At 37.7% G+C, this 20,266-nt stretch overlaps 1 protein-coding gene across 1 annotated transcript in view; it reads left to right on the top strand.

The window, feature by feature from the left end:
- The first annotated feature begins 3,070 nt into the window (after window positions 1-3,070).
- Window positions 3,071-20,266, top strand: part of CEP126 (centrosomal protein 126) — a 34,477-nt gene continuing 17,281 nt past the window's right edge. The window contains exons 1-5 of the mRNA XM_030954070.1: window positions 3,071-3,165; window positions 3,978-4,103; window positions 12,705-12,850; window positions 14,211-14,331; window positions 17,751-17,949. Of these exons, the coding sequence (XP_030809930.1) occupies window positions 3,071-3,165; window positions 3,978-4,103; window positions 12,705-12,850; window positions 14,211-14,331; window positions 17,751-17,949 (687 nt within the window). The remainder of the gene's footprint in view (window positions 3,166-3,977; window positions 4,104-12,704; window positions 12,851-14,210; window positions 14,332-17,750; window positions 17,950-20,266) is intronic.

The raw sequence follows: 20,266 nt of genomic DNA, 5'->3' as shown, positions 1-20,266 counted from the left end.
ATTAAAGAGTCTGTATTGCTGTGCTGGTAGTGCACTAGAACTCCACTGTGGAGGCAATTTTGGAATATGTCATCAAAGTGATTTCAAAATAGAAAAGTGAATAGACATTATTTTAAATTAATACTTTGTATTAAATAGAAAATCTTTTACCAGGAGAATAACAGCAGTATTTTTGTCTCACTGGTAGCCCCCCCATTGTAACACAGGTTCTGAGACTATCATTCAGTACAATGATTTTTATCCCTGAAAAAAGTCAAAGTACAAGACAATGGCATGAAAAAGAAGAAAATTAAATGTGGTCCACAGAAGCTTAATTAAAACTATGAGACACTTAAGATTTCACTAAATTCCACTATTTTGTGTCTTAAAACTGGATCTGATCGTCTAAGCAAAGAAAAAGTTCAGAAAGGTCCAACATATTTAGAGAATTTAGACACATTAGAGAATTTAAATTGTTTGTGATCTGGCTGAATAAATGAAATCTCAGCTTCCTGTGTACCGCTGGGAAATCCACTGTCTAACGGATCTTCAGAATACACTGTTCAACTGCACCTTACACTGGTACAAGAAAGCAATGCTCAAAATTTGGCTTGATAATCTCCATCTCTAGTGGAGTAGTTAATCTCCACCTCTATCTAAAGCTGGAATAGACTAGAAATAGCTTTTGCTACTAAGATTTGTTGGGAGCAAACAACATTTGTTGGGAGTGGGGATTAATACACTTTTTAATCCAATGTTTTCTTTAAAATTAATAGCTAAATAGTACTAAGAACCTGTAATTGAGAGGAGTATATTCAACTGCCTGTGAAATTCTGAACAACTTTGGCTCTTCTGTATCTCTCAAAACCAAATTTTTATTTTTTTCTAAAGTACCCCATGGTACACAATAGTTTTCCAATATGAGACTCACTAGGGTTTAACTAGTGCATCAGTTGATGCTTTCTCAAGAAGATGCAGGTTGTGATCATTAGTTCAGTCTCAGGAAAAAGGTGAAAATATTTCCATGGCTCTCTATATATCACATTAAAGGCAGTTTTTCTTCCTCTTTTTATGTACATCAGTAGGCAGAGTGACAAAATTCAGGAATGGTTAAAACAGTCAGAACATTAACTTCTCCCATGCAGTTGCCTACACAGCTTGGAGAAAAAGTATAGGGCATCAGCAGATTAATCCTCCACTGGGACAAGAAGGAAAGAAAAATATGTTTCTGCAGCAGCACAGCTATGCTCCAGCCATTAAATAAGAATTCAGAATCCACCCCACAAAGTTTTAAGAGCTGATCTTTATCCTACAATGGAATATCAGTGTCCAGCCCAAAGAAAAATTTATGAAACTTCTTTCAAACCAGCTGCCAGAGCAGAATCTTCCATTCTGTAACTACGTAAAATCAGGTTTCTTGCTGCCCCAGAATAATCATACACTTCTGAATTGCATGGCCCTTAGCTTGTCACGTTCTTGTCCCACAGTCTGAAAGATGTGAGGTTACTCTTGAGGAGATCCAATAACCATAAGGGAGAACTATGAAGATTTAATAAAAAAGTAAACAAGAGAAAGACAGAATTATATATAAAAACACTGAATAAGTTCTGAATCTCAGAAGGTGTCTTAAGGTGAAGCTGCAAGTTGCACTGTATTCGATGAAAAATTTCAGCAAATCTAAGGAAGCTCAAAATCTGTCAGTGGCATGAGCTGACCATGACCTTCAGTCTTTCTAGATGTGACATGGGCCCAAATTCTGCAGTTTCCCAGCTCTGCCTCAGTTCTACTTGGGTGATTCTGTTCTCCAACCCGATAAAGCCTTCTATTGCATCCCAAATGAAACAGTATATTTTATCAGGCAAACTGGGATTTTAAATGTGTGTGTAGGTTGAAAAGCACACAGTGTTAAATTGACAACCATTTTTCCCCCTTCTGCAACACAACAGAGCAGATGGGGCAAAGAAATGGTGAATTTGGGGTTGATTTTCTGAACTAGAGGTGAAAGACTTCCATTTTAGGGTCATCTTCTCAATGGCAGTAACTGGGATACTGTAAATATTAAACACATTTGGCAACCTGACCACCACTGGTCTTGACTGTAAAATGGTAACAGCAACACTCACTTCCCAAACTGTACTACAAATATGGGGGAGAGGTCCGTTCGGAAAAGTATTTTACAAATGCAGAGTACTATTTTTTACCTTCCTAGTCAAAGACATAGAACAGCTGCACACTGAAAAAAAGAAAAGGAAGAATTGGTTTAAGCTGAAATACATCAGCCAAGAAATGTCTCGCCAGGAAACCACCAAGGCATTTCGCCTGTTCCTGACAGCTCATCGGAGGCAGGGCAATAGCCCAAGACTACACACCCGACTTAAAAAAAAAAAAAAAGTTTTGCAGTCTTAAGAACAAATTGGGGGGGGTATTTTTTTTTTGTGTAAGTGTATTTATGGACTTTTAAATCTTTTTTCTGTAATAGTCATCATTTTGTGCATCAACTGCACAAAACATCTTTTGGTGGTTGATGTTGTTGTTGTTACTTCTGCAGCCTGCGGTTAACAAAAAGTTTTTGGGGTTAACTCCAAGTCTTCAACAGGCCTAAGAAGAGCTCTGCAAACCCGCACGTGGTGTTTGCCCATGAGAACGCGTTCGCTCGGACCCCGTGTGTGTTTGGGGCTTTTAAAGGTCATCCCGCGGCGTGCAGCGCTGCAGATCAGGGAAAGCCCAGCGAGAGCCAAGCACGGTCCCTGGCAGGGTGTCCGGCACCGCTCTCCCGGACGGGCCGGGCCCGCGGGGAGAGTGCGGAGCGATTCCCATGTGTGGCTTCCCCCGTGGCACGGGCACCGACGAAGCCGGGCCGGGCGAGGCGGATCCCGGCCCGCCCTGTCCCCTGCGCCAGCCTCGCAGGCAGCAAATGCCGCGGCAGCCAAAGCCTCTCGCACAGCGCCGCTCCCCGCGCCGCGGCCCCGCCCCGTTGCGAACCAGCGGCGTGGCCGGTTGCTACGAGGCCGGGCAGGAGGCGCAAAGCGGCGCGGCGGGGCCCGGTCCGGTGCTGGCGGCGGTGTGGGCCCGGCGCTGACGCGGGCGCTGCATGGAGCTCGGCGGGAAGGCCGGCGGGGCGGAGCGGGGGCAGCTCCTCGCCGGGGGGCCGCAGGGCCGCGCGGGAGGGCGGCGGAGCGTCCCTGTGTATCCTTCCTGAGGCGGCCCCCGACCGCCGGGGCGGGCGTTCCTCGGGCCGGCCGAGCCCTGCGAAGGGGGCCGGGGCCGCGGGGTTGCGTGGGGCCCGTGTGGGGAGGCGGCAGGGCCGGGGCGGCGATGTCCCAGCCTCCGCCCTGCCCCGCGGTCAGCGACCGCCTCAGGGGTGTCTTCAAACTAAAACTTGTACTTTGCGGGTTTTAAACTGCCGTGGGAAAGTTGACTTCTCAAGCAACTTCGGAGTTTTCTTGTTTTCCCTTTTCTAGGAAATTATGCCGCTAGGAATAATGTTTTCCATCCTAACTTGTGGGTTCTTGTTTTTTGAATTTTAGTAGTAAGAACTACTGCCACAAACTCTTTAAGATCCGCCCGCACAGTGCTACTTAAATAATTACTGGCATGATGCAGGGCTGATCTGGCTCTGTGGGGAGCTTTTATTTAATGACGTTAATCAATTTCAGTGTAAACAACTAATCCTTTAGGGTGTGGGGGCATGTTTAGTGTTTTACATTTTCCCTGTCATACCTGCATCCTTATGTTACAGGTTTAGATAACTACACAAAATAAACAATAAAGGTGGGATTTTTCAGCTGGTGGCATCAGGAAAGATAAGTGCAAAGCCTCTCCTAAAATCCTTTTAAAAATTAAAATGCAATTTCATTTTTTTCTAGATGAGCATAAAGTTAGTTATGACTGTAACATACAATTATGGGACCTACTTTATAGAAGGCCATTCACACAGTCTATTTTATCATTTAATGAGCAGTTGTATCCAGTTTCTATTGTCCTTAACACAGTTCTAGGGGTAGAGATTTAATGTTTCATTTTGAACAGGATTTACAAGAAGAACGTCGGGCATTAAAAAAGGATCAAAAAATGCATCGGAGCAAGGCAATGAAATATTTGATGGAGACAAACAGAAGAAGAAGGCAAGTAACTAGGGTTCCTTTAATGGATGATTGTAAAAAAAAGAAAAGAGAAAACCAAACCAAAAAGAGTCAAAACCTTGAGACAGATCAATATATCTCTACTATTTTCATGTTCACTTTGATAAATAGCTCACTGCTTTGGCCTAGACAAATCTAAGCTGAAAAGTTTCACTAATTCAGTTTCTTGCTATAGGACAAATAAAATAAAAAGAGCAATATTCTGATTTACTTGCTAATTTTTGGAAACTCGCTGTAGTCGCATCTCTTATAAAATAAAGGTAAGTAGCACTTTCATCCTGTGGCTCTGATCTGCATTTCTGGTGTTCTGAGTTTTATTAGCTTCAGTGGAGGTATGAAAAATGCACTCAGCTGTACAGTGGGGGCCAGCAGAAGGCAGTTGTTGCCTTCTGAAGTGTGTGTTTTTCTGTCTTCATGGTGAAACAGCTGCACAGCCTCCCCTTCATGCCAAGGCTTTGTGCTCCCACTTCCCAGTAAACACAAAGCAATATTTTTGTTGTACAGGATTATACTTATAATAAACTTATTTTGTACTGACATTTTAAACAGCTTTACATAGTCTGTCTTCTGCAAACATGAGAGTGCAAAGCCATGAAATACTCTGTGGCAAATGGATTAAGTAAATTATGCACTGAAATGTCTCAGTGAAGTGCTGTGAGTCGTGTAATGGGCAGAGAGGTTTTTTCCCTCACACTGAGGTGGTGCTCACACATACAGGGAGCTCAGCTGTGTGTACTGCAGAGGCAGAAGGGTTCCTCCTTGCAAGCCCCCAGCCTCAGACCAGCTTCCTCTGCCTTTTGTTAACTCATTAATGCTCGTGCCCCACAGTTCCCTTATCTGGTGACTTCTGTTGTACAATGTTTATTTATTGCATATGTTCATAAGAGAGGTGGTATGTATTGTTTATATTGCCATTTTAGCCTGACAGTATGTGCTATCAACTTACGTTTTGAAATAAAAAGTGGAAGAGAGATATAATCACCTGTGGGTAATTAAAGACAGAGTGCAACCCACAATCTTTACAGATAATAAACTGAGTCTCAGTTGAAAAATTAAATACCTAATTTCTTTTTCTGGAACAGAACCACTGTAATGCTACACATCTCAGATGAACACTGTTTATTGTATTACTGGTCTTGAAATATTATACTCTAATGTAAAAGCAAGTACCAGACAGCCTGCATATTTTTGACAGACTGGTGTAGTTAAAGTAATACTCATGGATACATAAATACATTTCCATATGTATTTCTTTGTAGCCTTAAGAAACACAGTATAAATCCAAGTTACTCAGGTGAGCCAGTTAAAAATTTAGGTATGGTATTCATAAAATGAAGACGTTTCAATTTGTGATAATTAATAATGGCATAATTATTAGCACAATAAGCAGTTCAAATAGAAGTCTGTGGTAGCAAGTTTTCTCCTAATAACTGAAGTGAGTTGTTTAATGTTAGAAAGGTAGTAAGTGCATATAATGTTATAAGCTATGACATATATAAGTAAAAATTAAGGGTCACTGCATATGTGCAGGAAAGTAATTCGAAAATAAAGTTCCTTGAATCTAAATATTTTTTCCTGGCAGTTATGCAGGTAGGAATTGATTGATCAACCCTCAGGTCATGTCTCACATCTATATGAACCAAGTTCCATTAGCTTTCTTACACGTGTTAAGGTGTTAGATATGATGATGATTTCTCAAGGGTAGCATGATGTTCTTAAGCTCCACATTCTCATCCAGCAGCACCCAAAATTCTCTCTGCCAAGATTTACAGGCATGTATCAGGAGTTATTCTTGACACTGCTGGTGTATAATTTCAAAAGAAAATGTGTATCTTCTACATTCTTTATATGGCGAGTAGGAATGAGTGCGCTGTGGAGTGTGACAGTCCATTTTCTACCTCTAACCTTCACATAGAATGGTCGAGGTTGGAAGGGACCTCTTGATCTGGTTGAACACCTCCACTCAGGAAGGGCCACCTAGAGCTGGTTGCCCAGGAATCGCTTTTGAGCTTCTCCAAGAATGGAGACGCCACAACCTCTCAGGGCAATCTGTGTCAGTGCTATCATCCTTACCTAAAAAAAAAGTGTTTCCTGATATTCCAAAGGAAACTTCTGTGTTTCAGTTTGGTCCTGTCAGTAGGCATCACTGAAGACAACCTGGCTCTCTCCTCTTTGCACCTTCCTTCCAGGAATTTGTAGACATTAAGATTTCTTTGAGCCTTCTCTTCTCCAGGCTGAACAGTCCCAAATCTTTCAGCCTTCCTAGAGAGATTCTCCAGTCCCTTCATCATCTCTGTGGCTTTTCATTGAACTGTCTCCGGTCTGTCCGTGTCTGTCTTGTACTGAGGAGACCAGAGCTGGGCACAGTCCTTCAGCTGTGGCCTGCCTAGTGCTGAGCAGAGGGGAAGGATCACTTTCCTCTAAATGCTGGCTAGGCTTTGCCTAGTGCAGTTCAGGATACCACTGACCTGCTTGGCAGCAAAGTTGGTCCTTTCTCTCAAGTAACAAGTGCTACAGCATGAAAGGAAATGGCCTCAAATTGCACCAGGGGAGGTTTAGATTGGATACTAGGAAAATTTTCTTCATGAAGATGATTGTCAAGCATTGGAAAAGGCTGCCCATTGGAATGGTTGCATGTGGTATACTTCAAGATGTGATTTAGTGGTGGACTTGGCCATGCTGGGCTTGTTGTTGGAGTTGATGATCTTAGAGGTCTTTTCTAACCCAAATGATTCTGTGTTTCTATGTTTAATAAAGATGTTAAAGGGGATTTGGCCCAGTACTGACTGCTAGGGTTCACCACTATGTCCTGGCCTCCATTAGGACTTTGGGTCACTGATCAGTGCTTTTGGGGCCTGACCATTCAAAACATTTACATTCCACCTCACACTCTGCTCATTCAGCCTGTACAGCAGCATCTCGTTTTTGATGAACATAGGGGAGACAGTACCAGCAGCCTTAGTAAAGGCCAAACAGATAATATCTACAAGCTCTCATGCACAGGACTGTCATTTCTTTGCAGAATTTTATGAAGTTGATCAAGCCTAACCAAATTTTGTGTCAACCTTAAGTTTATAACTTTTCTACTAAAAAAGTAAAAGCAGTGAATTTCCTTTTAGGATTAAGCACTAGTGAAGATACAGAAGAGTTTCTGCTCTGTCTTTAATCTTGTGTCATTTAGGTTCATTCTCTTCATGTTGCTTTGTGGAGGAAAACTTTTCTGTGGGTTTTAATTTGTGGCTTTTTTCAGGGATCAATGGCAGGCCTCCTTTAAACAAAGTTGTACCAAAGCACTTTTTAAGCTAATGAGATCTGCATATGCAAGTTTCTTGCAGATTGAGGTCTTCTATTTTCAACCTTTTCTATATGTACTTGTAATAAAATTTTCCCTGACAGTCTACTGTACATTTGTTGTCAATACTTCTAAAATGCAGCACCTTCAGCATTAAGAATACTCATCTACAAGCTGTACACAGTTAATTGGTTTAGTAGTAAAAGACAAAAGCATCACTTGCTCAGAAAGATCAAGGAAAGGTTTGGAAATAAAAGTCTCAGTAACTTAGATCTTTTTCAATCCCTCTGATATCGTCTGTTTCTTTGCATCTCTTGCACTGACCAAACTCCTTAATTTTGTGTTAACAGCAGTACTTCAACACAGCAAAAAAAATAGCCTACAGTTTTTACAAGTTGCTGCCTGAGTGTAAAGAAATCAATTTCTTTCTTGTCTCACTGAAGCATGAAGTTGCAATTTCAAGATCAGATTGAGAATCAAGTGTTCTCTGGGGCAGTAGCTGGCAGATATTTTGTTTAAATAACAGTATTCTGGTAATAAGAGCTTCTGACTAAGCACATACTTAATGCAAATGAACAGGATATCATATTTTATGTTTCTATAACACACCGCTTTCTAAATACCAGCTGTCAGTTTTGCTGGGGACTGCAGACTTCATGCTGTTACTGCTCAGTGCAAAATGTGCTTCCTATTTTGCTGTGATGTTACTGTCTGCAGGTAGCTGGTTCATTCTCGAAATGCAGCTGTCTATGTGCATTTTAAAATAAACCTTACAGCTGGTTATCTTGGTTCAGCATTTTGAATTACCTTGAAAAAGCTAATCTGTCTGTTGAAACTGGGGAAGGAAATCTATATCTGTTTCCAATCTATTCCCAATCTATTGTTCTTTCCATAATACTTTGTTTTCAACATATGCACAAGCTTTGTGCTCCACCTACTGGCTGATTAACATTGATTATTTCATAAAAGCTCTTTAAATCATTCACCAGTTTTGTTAATAGAGAATGAGAAGCAGTTTATAGCCAGAAATATGAGAACAATGTCAGCACTTGGTAAACAGAGAGGGCAGAGTGTTAAGAATTTTCTATTTCTTTCTGCATCAGAATGGAACTGTGAGAAGTGTGTGATCACTGTAACCACTGTGATGTGGACTTGCAATGCAGTACTGCCATTTCTGATAATGGGCCACAGGATTGTGCTGAATTTGCAAGGCCTTGGAACAGATGCTCGCCAAACTTGCTCTCTGAACTTTTCTTGACCTGGCAGCAGCTTTGTTTTCCTTGGTTTAGCTGTAACAGCAATTTCTCTAAAAGACCAGGTGTCTATGGCTAATTTTGCCTTTGTTTATTTTTTTATTGTAGTTTTATGTAGATAGCAGTAAGAAGCAGTTATTCTATGCAGAGAATGAGATATTTATGACACTAAAATCATGAAGTAGTATAGAGAAATGCAGGCCTGGTATGGTAGCAGTCTGAAAACTGGAGGTGCAGGATGTGGCATGGAGGAGTACAGGCAGGGAATGGTAAGAGATGGCACACAGGCTTGGCACTGGAGGCCCTATGGCTATACTCGCCAATAGTCAGCTAAAGAAGTGCAGAACTAGATCTGACAAACCTGGCTTTAGAGGTAATGAAGAGGAGAAAATAATAGTGTGTAACATACATAGAAGGCACCATGTATGGAATATTTGGAGGTACTGTGGAGCTACAGATTGATGGTGATAGAGCAGAGGTGTAAAAGTGAATTAGCAAATACAAGTGGATCCTATGGTGAGGGAGAAGAAAGCGTTACATGAAAATCCTGTTGTTCCTGGTGAAGGAACTCCAGATGCTGCCAGTTCACCTTAACACTCCAGCACAACCAGAATCAAACAACAAGTCTTGGGATGCGAAACAGCAATGCAAGAATGAGCATCAGGAAAGGGGATAGAAACTCAATATGTGAATAACAGTTTTAACTGGTATATCACTATTACTGAGCCTTTTTCTGTATAGAAGTATTCTAACAGTATTATTCTTTTTCAGTAACAATTCTGGATTAATGGTAATTGGACTCTTAAGATTTGAATTATGCTAAGAAAAAAGCATGCTTGACTATATAAGGTGTGCTTGGGTGTTGCCTATGAACAAGACTTGGAATGTGACAACTGGTACCTAGTGCAGGCAGCTCACCTGTGGATCTTTGGGGCATATTGCAGGACAGCCCTCTGTGAGTCCATACAGTATTGTAAGGGTTGGTCTTTCTGAAGCTCTTGCAGCAATTACGGGCTGTCTTTTTGTATTCAACATACGATAATCAAAGAAGATGAAGGAATAGATTTAATATGTGTTATGTGTTCCTGGTCTTGGGAAGTGTCTCAGATTAAAAAAGTTGATTTTTGGGCAATGTCCACAGATCTTTTTAGGGATATAAGATTGCTTCATGTTTGCCCATGAAAGGAATTTTGAATGTGACACTGCATTCTAACCTTGTCTTCATCCTACTGTTGTCATTGACCATACAAATATCTCCCTACCTCAATTTTAAAATTACCGTGCACTGGTTTGCAATATGATGTGGCAATGGAAGAGTAATATCAACTCAGTATCAAAACATTCATTTCATAGCACTCCATACACACTATATATATTCCTTTTTAATTATCATTTTCATCCAATGCAGTAGTAAGCATTTAGTCCACCTGGAAATGTAGCATCCATCACTTCACTGTGAAGAGAATTTAATAAAATTATCCAGGAAATAGTTCTACCATCTAATCATACTGTTTTTAACATAAAAATGCCTTCCACATAATGTCTGTATATGTGAGACAGCTAAGTATTTTTTGTATTCCAAATTCTCCATAAATATTTTGGCAGCCATTTCAAAAATTGCTGCACCACTGGGTTGTTTATAGTAGACAGAAAAATTGGGTTAAAAAAACACCAGTCAGGAAATTCTTCTGCTAGCTATCCATCTTGAAGCCATACTCTTTTGCCAATGTTACATCTGTGATATGAACCTAAGCTGGTGACATAAGGAGAGTGCATGAACAAACATTTGCTTTAAATGTTTTTCTGTAAGATGTAAATGTGCATTTTTAAAATTATTTATTTTACATAATGATCCTGGGTGTTACAATTTACATTCTGCAAGGTCAAGAAGCTAGTAAGGGTTCCCCGAATAACTTTAATGTATTTTCTTATTTCGAAGTAAGATCCTTTTTTCTCCTTCTTGTCTTAATCCAAACCAAATATTGATCATGATGAGCTGCGCTGAAAAAGACCTCTTGCATCAGCATTTGGCCTGTCTCATTCCCAAGTATATGGAACAACAGTTCTTTTTTCATACTCATGATTAGGAATGTGGAAGAGTATAGCTAAACCATATTCAAAATAATCTGAAAAAAAAATACGCTGTCAGAATTGACTTTTTTCCTTTTTGGAGTTATATGCTGGAATTACTCCAGGTATAAAATTGTAGAATTTCCCACATGTCTGAATTTAACAACTACAGTTCAACTAAAGGCCTTGATCAGCTTCTAGAGATATTAAAGGGCCTCAGGAAGAATGTGTTTAAAGTACTTATGAGGATAAGCAAGTCTGTTTCCTCTCCTGTGAATTTCATTTAGTCAAGATAAAATTGTGTATTTCTGTATTAGATTTTACGGTGAGTGAAATTCAGGAATACTGAATGTGGAAAATGAACTCTAGTTCTACTTTTTAGTTCTAACATTTTTTGACAGCTATATATGAATTTTCAAAATAGTGAAAGTTTTTTGTCTCTCTCTCTTCTGTGCTTTGGCTTCCAAGTGGATTAAAGTGAATATTCCTGTATAAGTGTGTACTTGGGAATTGGTTGGCAGTTCTTCCATTTTTTTACTATTGTGCAATTACAGCCTTTATGCTTTCTAAAATAAAAAGTACCTATTTCCAATCATTTTTTGTTTGTTTTCCCAGGAGATCAGTCATCACATTGAAGGAATACTAGAGAGGGTCAAGTTGATTATTTCAGTTTGAATTTTTTCCCTGAAAAGCAAAGGGAATAATAATTAAAATAGCTTGAGTTGAGGAGGAGCTCTGTGAAGTAGCAGCATTGCTCCATTAAGCGAGAAGAGCTGTGAAGCAACTGCTAGTGATTGGAGTTATGGGAAGGTATTTTATTGTGTTGAGAGAAACAAAGAATTTGGCTAAACTTTGCACTAATTCTGGCTAGAGGGGGACCCTACTTAGTGTACTAGTGACCTGTTAAATCACGTTTCTAATACACAGATGGGAAGCTCCCAGCTGTAGTGATCTTTGCATGGCAGGCTTTGGAAGTTTCATGTGAAGACCATTACTTTTACAGTATTACTGTTTTAGAATAGAATGTTTCCAGGGATGGGGCATCTACAACCTCTCTGGGTTACCTGCTCCGGTGGTTCACCACCCTCACTATAAGAAAATTTCTTCCCTATATCTAGTCTGAATCTACCCTCTTTTAGTTTAAAATCATTAAATCTGACATGCCTACATAGGCACTGTGCCAATAAATATTCTGGGTATATTTCACTCAGGGAGCTAATTTGTCAGTAAAAGTTGATGATTCTGTCGGCAGAAGAAAAGATTCTACATAGCTTCATGAAGATTATGCCTGCTGAAGGAAACTTTTCTGATGATGGTTGTTTTTGACTAGAGTCTGCTTTGCTTTCCAACCAGTGAGAGGACCCATTTAATGTATTTTTAATAATAGATTCTGTCAAGTATAGTTTTGTGTTACTGTTTTATCCCATTTTGTGCTGCTAAAGTGATTGTCTTTGAGGAAGCTTCTTAACAACTACAACTTGATACTTTCTCTTGCATGTTTATAGATAAAAGCTGTAGTTCCTTTGTGTTATTTCAAAATAACATCTTTTAAACAGTTTTTTATTTTCCCAACAGCTTATGAAAAGCACACCCAGAGAATTTGCAGTTAACCTTTCTACTGATCTGCTGACTATGATACACTTATGTGGTACTGTAAAGGCTGTTTTAAAAGTCACATTGGTGACAAGAACTGGTGGAATCTGCATGTTAATTCACATATAAAAAAGAATCAAATCCCTGGTTGAGGCTAAGAAATTAAAGCATGTTGTGACTCTTCATCACCCACTATCCTGTTTACCTTCCAACAAACTCTAAAAATAGAGCTGTGCTGAAGTTAATAGCATTTAATTTAGGAACCAACAAGCTTTTGTACTAAAATGGCAAGTTGGTAAGCAAGTAAGTTACTAGTGTTTCAGTAAATGTAATTCATAAATATAGGAATTATCTACTTTTGCTTCTTAAATACAGAGCCTTTGAAGAAAGACAGAAGGAAGAAGAAGCAAAAGAACAAAGATTTAGAGAAAAAGTTCTGCAGGAGAGGAAAATTAAATTTCAGGAGGCAACTGCTAAGTTCCAACATGCTCATCAGTCCTTTTCTCAGCAGAAACAAACAGGTTTGTCAATTAACTGTTATTCAGAATACAAGTGTTTTTATATTCACAGAATCAGCGAATAGTTAAGGTTGGAAGGGAGCTCTGGAGGCTGTTAGTTTTTTCTGTTGGTAAACAGAACAATTAACTTCATTCAAAGTAATCGAATTCACAAAAGCAAAGCAAATGACAAGAAGCTCAGATCTGATAGATAGAACAATTGTGTAGGGGAAGTAAAAACTTTTTTTTTTTTCTAAAAACTATATTTTGAGATATTTCACTGTATTCCAGTCACACTAAGTACATGACCTCTTTGAGGTATTTGGCTTCCTGGGTTTTCCCCACTTTTTTGACTGCAGTGTGCTTATTGGTTGCAGTACTGTTCTTCCACAGCTGGGTGAGAGGTGTTAAAAGGCCAGTTACTAGGATAGTGTAATGATTCCCTCTTTGGACCTTTGGATATAAAATATTCCAAAATGTGTATTTTGTTTGTCATTAGGTAAATGCAGTTCCAGCATATATTAATATGGTCTGTAACTTTTCTTTTTTTCTGAATTAGTCCACTTTCTAAGCTGTTCTCTTGCTGGGAAGCAATGATCACTTCAGCTCAGTTCCTGCTTTCTTGGAATCAGTGCAGATTGGCAGGAGTTTGTGGCAGCATTGGCCAAGTCTGATTTCCCGTCAACTTTCCAGTGTTCAAATGCTTAAGATATGGTCTATTACTTAGGTATTCTTTAACAGATTTACTCTCCCAACTGCAGTTGTGCCAGCTGTGAGGTAATGTCTCTGACTTCAAGATCAAATGTCAGATTAAAATAACAAAATACAACAGTACTGGTTCAAGGCTTCTTCATAGCTCTACTGACAGCCCAGACTGTGTAGCAATAGCAGGAATCACAGTTTTTTCTCTTGGTTTTCCTTTATAGAAATTCTGCCTCTGGTACTCTCTATCCTACTTCTACTCACTTGAAAGTGGCAACACATTGTGCCTGTCTGGACTTTTTCTTTCTCCACTGGTTCAATTATTAAGTTACAATTTGGCCTCTGTAAAATATCTGCAAGCCATAACTTTGGCTTAGTGCATGAGTGGAATAATCATGATGTAAAAACAAAGTTAGTTTTTTTTAATCTTGTATTTTTTCAATAGTGCAGTTTAAAAGCAAATAGCAAAACTGTTGAATACATGTGTGACTGTAAACACTTAAATAGACTGGGATTTTGTTTCAGAGGAACTCAAAGCGCTCTTGCATGTCTAATAATGCTAAACTACTGTGTTTATTGTAACTGTCTGGATTTAGGCTTCCAAACTTCAGCAACTTAACCAAACCATTTATGGTAAAATATTCCAATTTTAAAAAAATCTTTCTCCATTGTGTGTTTTTAGCTCTGATCCCTCCAGTCCAGACAAAAGCAGCTTTTCAGTTAGAAGAAGCTCTTGAACAAATTAAAGGATCAGTTTTAACACGAGGACAGTGCTTGCAAAACATAAATAAAATCAACTTCAGGTAAGCATTCCTGTTTATTCTGATGATCAAAGGAAGTAAATTTCTTACCGTATTCAATAAAGAGCAGACAATTACCTTTAAGAAATTGTAGGGCATTTCTCTAGTGTCAAAGAGAGCACTTCTGTGAACTTTACCAGTGAAACATTGTGCAATTTCGTTGAGTTGTTTGTGTCCAGTTGGTAAGACAGCAGAGGAGATGACATAAACCTTTTCCCCTCAGTCAAATTCTGGGAATAGTCAAGATTAACCCAATCTCCAGTCAGTTATAGCCCAACTGAGATTGCCATGGTTATCAAATCATTTGCTGTTCTCAGAATTATTCTGTCTAGGTGATTTTGTATCCATATTTTTCTCCTTTTGACATTCAAGGATACGCTAGTTTATATGTTCACCCAAGGATCTTCTTTCCAGCTATCATTCCTTTATATTTCTCATTCTCTATGTGAATCAAGAGTGTCCTGGTAAAAATTTGACCTGAAATTTCATTTTGTATCACATAAAATTTTGTTTGCATACTTTTCATTCTAAACAGCACTGTTTCTAAGATACCTTGACTTGTAACAGAATGTTCCTTCATATATACTTTATTTATCTGCTGTATTTCCTACTAGTTCCTGATTATCTCTTTCCTAACCTCTCATTTCTTTAACATTTCAGCTCAAGGGGTTATTTTTGTTGTTCCTGCTTTTGTTATTCCTTTCTGCATTTCAGTTTTTTTCTGCATTATATAAATTGTGCAGATGTTCAGAACAGAGATAAATTCTGCCTGAAAGGGGTCTCCCTACTTTTGGGCTTCAGTGTGTTCTTCAGTGTGACTTTGATACTCAACTTGTTTACATATCTCTGCTCTGATTAACACATTTTCAGGTGATAAAATGGTCAGTTGAGAAAATATTTTATAACTCATAGAGCTTAACACTCATGCTATTTTCTAGTCCACATTCATAGGAAGATTGCAGCAACAAAACCAAAGAAACAAACAAGAAATCTACCTGTTAAATCTAAGTTTCATTTATACATAAAACGTAGATGTTTTTGAACCCTATCTCAGGTTTGCTGCTCATTTGTCTCATTTCACTCATAAGCTTGATTAAGGACAGCATCTCACTGCCTTAATAATTTCTTTCCTTATTTTTCAACTTTTTTCAAGCTGCTTCTTGTGCAACACATTGCACAAACCACTTACCATTTCTTAGAGTGCTGCCACTCCATTTTTATTTGTATAATGTAAAAACTCACTATCCTTTAATAATGATAGTGTGTTCTTTTTCTGGCCTTCATTTTCTTAAACTATTTTCCTAAGGAAATTATGTGTTCGTATTCTTTTACAGTTTGTTTTCCCCTAGTAAACAATTTGAGAGAAAGCTAAGAATCTTGAGGTTAATTATATTTCTGTAAGTTTGAAATTAGAAATTTCTCAAGGAAAAAAAATTAAAATAAGTGACCCCAGCATCTGAAAGGTTAAAAAGTTGAGTCCACTATGACCTATGGGGAGATCGCAAGACAGCTAGTACAGATAAAACAGAAGAACATTTTGAGATGGTTCTGAACAGTGAAGGTTCTTTAAAAGTCACCAGTTTTGAGCTGTAAAGCTTTAAAAATTTCTTAGAATCCCTTTAATTGGATATTTTGGGACGGGTAATAACTAACTCATATGAAGTAGTAGATACCTTTCTGTATTTCTGTTGCTTCTTAAAATTTTATAAATGCTGAAGCTAAAAATCTTGTGTCATCTTTAGAATTTACCCTTCCTCAGAAAGAGAATGCCTAGAATTAATTGACAGTGCCTCTTAAAGGAAGAAATGAATAGTCTATTAAGTATGCAAGATAAATATAGCTTCAGACCCAAGTGAATATCTGAATTTTACAAGATTCTAGGATTCATAATGTCTGTCTTTTAAAGGGTGTAAAAAAAATTTAAGCAATGGAGACATATTAACTCCTCTTGGAGAAAGCAAAAGTCCTGAAACACCTAATAAGTGTATTCCATGCTGCAGTAGAGCTGTTTTGCTTCTAGTAGGGTTTAGTTATTGAATGCTAAAGCAAAGATTTTGGACAACTCATTAGCCAACAGACACGGGGATGTTTGTACATTAGGTGTGTAAATAGCATGCTGCTCTTTTTACAGGATATATTTCCCTATTGGTATTTAAAATTGATATGTTTGATGAAGTTGAGTCTTGGGATATAAAGTTTAATATGACGAATCAAAAATGGTCTGTAGAAAAGTTGGAATATTTAAACTTTTGTAAATATAAATGGTCCAAGCATGTAGAAATTTTTATAAATTTGAATAGTCTAAGCACTCAAATAAATATAAAGAGAGTTGTGTGTGTCAAAAAACCAACAAACCACATTTTTGGGAGCCAGGTGTCAGTCAGTCTGGTCCACAATAACAAAAAAGATTTGGGATCGGGAGAATATCTGCCATTCAAAAGAAAACAGCATGTAGTTTTCTAAGTTCAGTAAATAAATATGTAAATTTGTTCTCCCTTTTTCCTGTCAGCCATCTCATCAGAAATAATAAATTCCATTTTATGCTCTCCTTAGGTCACTGCAATTGAGCCAATGTTTTTTGCAGTCTTGTATAAAATCTCTTGAAAAATGACAATAATCTTAAGGGTTTGAAAGTTTCCATTTTCCATTGCCCTAAAACTGTAAATGTTGTGATAAATACAAAATAAAAAAGGTCGTATTAGATTATTTACCCACTTGAAACAGATCCAGTAAAAAGAAAAGGGACAATTTTAGGTGCAGGAAGAGAAGGCTCAGAAGAAAAACCTTAAGCTGAAGAAATAGATAGAAATGAAAGAAAGAGGTTATTGAATTTCTGTACATATGTGAAACATATATCTTCAACTAAGAGCTGGTCAGAGGGCCCAACTACACTAGCTACTCTAAAGATTTTTTTTTTTTTTGTTAGGCAGCAAATACCAATTGTTTAACACACCACAATACTGACATTACACATCATTGGTAGATTTGGGCCCTATGGATACTAGAAAGCCTTCTTGCTCTTTGAAGTAAGGGAATACCTGACAGCATCAATATAATTACGCTCTGCATAAGCCAACTTTATGGAAAAAATAAAAGCCATTTTCCTGTTCTTTTTTTTTTTTTTTTAATAAAACCCTCCATGTTCCATTTCAGTAAATTACCAAACTGTTGGCTGACATTTTCCATATTAATGTAGCTTGAAGCAGTCACCCAACAACACAATCAGAAAATTCTATTTATAAATAAACAAGAGAGAAGTTTTAAAATGGAAAGTGTTGGACACATTCAGATAGTACTAACAGCATTTGTTGGGTTTGTCATCATTTACTGATGTTGTATACTTCTGGTAAGGAACATATTTAAAAATATACAGTCGATGCATAGAAATAAGATAAAGTAATAATTTGCTTGTTTGTATCAAGAACCACGGATGACACTTCATGCTCATCAGCATGTAGAAGTGATTCTTTCCCTCAGAAGGAGAATTCAGCAACTTTTGGCTGTGATGAAACAATACAGGAGAGCAGTAGAACAGACATGGACAGTCACCAACTTCTCTTCCAGAAAAATCTGAAAGAAATGCAGCAGCTCCTTGAAAAACAGCATCTCAACAACTTGGAGGTATGATATTTTTATTTTCATGTGATTCATTGCAAGATGGTGTGACAGAAAGTTTCTTAAATGTGAAAAAAGAAAGTTCTGTTCAGCTGTCTTTATCAATTAGACAATACAGGTGGACAGACTGTACTATGCCTTATCAGTAGATTATTTTTAGTAAAATTGTACATATTTTCCAATAAGAAGTCAGAGATCTTTAAAAATACTAATGAGAATGTTTTCACAAATTCATCCAAGATACCTGTTATGTTGTCCTTTTTTTCCTGTTAATGTCAGATTTGTATGTCAGACTTCTTGTATCTAACATTGGTAACCATTAGTCGATCACAGGAGTCTTGTGATCTTGTGATTTAAGTCTCTAAACTTTAATTGATTATTTTCAGTGCACACCCAAGTTTCTGCTCTGCTGATTGTGACAGCACAAAATGCTATAGTAGTATTATGAAGGCATGTGAAATATTGGGGGATTTTTTTTTGTTTGGTTGTTTTTTTTCCTACTGTGTGGTGATATGTTAAAGATTGACTTAAAATCTCTTGAGATCCTTTTTTATCATCTTTGGAATAGCTGCAGGTGTTCCAGCAATGAGCTTTTTCTGCCTAAACTAATTTTTAGACTGAAAATAAGTTTAAAAAGTCACCTTAGAAACAGTGAAAATCAAGAACTGAGCTCTAAGGTGATTTTTAGTTGTGCACCTTAGAAACAGTGAAAGTCAAGAACTGAGCTGTAAGGTGATTTTTAATTGTGCACCTTTAAGTGTGATTTTATGACTCAGTGTTGTCTTTGATTTTGGAAATACTGTCTTCAAAATTACATTTTCTGGAAAAAAGGAGAGCATAGTTTGGGGCTCACTCTTTTATTTCTAGAATATCTATTGGTGTCCAGAGTTGTGGTATCTGAAATGACCTGGACTCCATGAAGCCCGTCCCTCTATTTTGGTCATGGCTGGAGGCATGGAATCATTGGTGGCCATAGAGCAAGGGCTTTTCTTTTTAATACAAGTGTATGGATAACTAGTGAAAGACTTTAGAGAGTTCAGATATGGTTTGATATTGATGTTTCTAGGAGCATTCATCTCTACCTTTGTATCTACTTTGTTCTGATGGTTATGCATGAAAATCTTGAGCAGCTGATGGCTAACAGAAAATCTCACTGAACTGGAGTGAGGTTCAAAAAAGTTGAATGGAGAAAAAGTATAGCTTGTACTGGCAGTGTTCTTTCTTATTTCTGAGCATAAAAGAAGGAAGAGAAAGTGACAATTTATAGAAGAGAGCTGATAAAACTGAATTCTAGATAACCACTTAAAAAAATACAAAAAAGTATTCGCTTTTTTTTAATAATATCACATTTGCATTTCACTGGTAGAGTTTGTAAATCCCTCCCTAAATGATGATGGTGAATTTGGCAGTAGCTGCATTAGAACATCTTAGAATTAGAAAACAAAATATGTTCTCTTTGAGAAAAATATATGAAAATGTAATTCTAAATGTATTTTAAGACTTCTATGTTGGAGTGTTTTATCAATCAGAATTATCACTTCCTAATTGAATTCTAGGGAAAACAGCTATGAGTCATGCATAATTTTTTACTTTTAGTTTTTTCTAAATGTTATCATCTACTTCGGACAGTGCATATAATATAGGAATTTGTGTTTATAATTTGTGTGTATTTTTGAAAATATCTGCAAAACATTTTGCATTTTTTTCAGAAGGTATTTTTCTGCTACCACTAGGGGTTGCTCAGCTTCTTTCCTCTGATGAATAGTTTCAAAATGTAAATATTTATACTTCAAACATTTGGACTTACTTTCTTGAAATTGCATGCTTTGGACTCTGATTAGAAAAATAGTCAAGAAAGCTATTGACCATGTTCTAAGGCCTGAGTTTTGGAAGTTTAATACTTGGATTGTGCTGATGGCTGGCATGCATGTGCATTGTGACATCCTGTATCGTGAAGTAGTATTTATAATACTCTTACTAATAAAATTTATAATTTATAATGATTTAGAATACTCTTACTGAAATCAATAGACTTCAGTGGTCTTGATACTACCTGTTGTCCAAACTAAAATTAGAAATTAAAGTATTTCACTGTGCACATGCTTTGCAACCTAGCCATCCATTGAGATCCTTTGACCTCTCTTTGTTTCTGTTTTTACAGGCCCAACAGGATTATAAAGATTCCTAAAATTCTTTACTTTCCTACAGGGCAATAAAGTTCTATGTGAACCTTTACCAGTAGATTTGTTGTGTTGCCTGCTTTACATCTCTAAATATTTGTACAGATTCGTTGGTAAGCCAAGGGTTTTAGTGGCTTCTACCG

The sequence above is a fragment of the Camarhynchus parvulus genome, chromosome 1 (genome assembly GCF_901933205.1).
Source record: "Camarhynchus parvulus chromosome 1, STF_HiC, whole genome shotgun sequence".
NCBI classification, from domain to species: Eukaryota; Metazoa; Chordata; class Aves; order Passeriformes; family Thraupidae; genus Camarhynchus; species Camarhynchus parvulus.
This window is presented reverse-complemented; position numbering and strand designations above follow the sequence as displayed.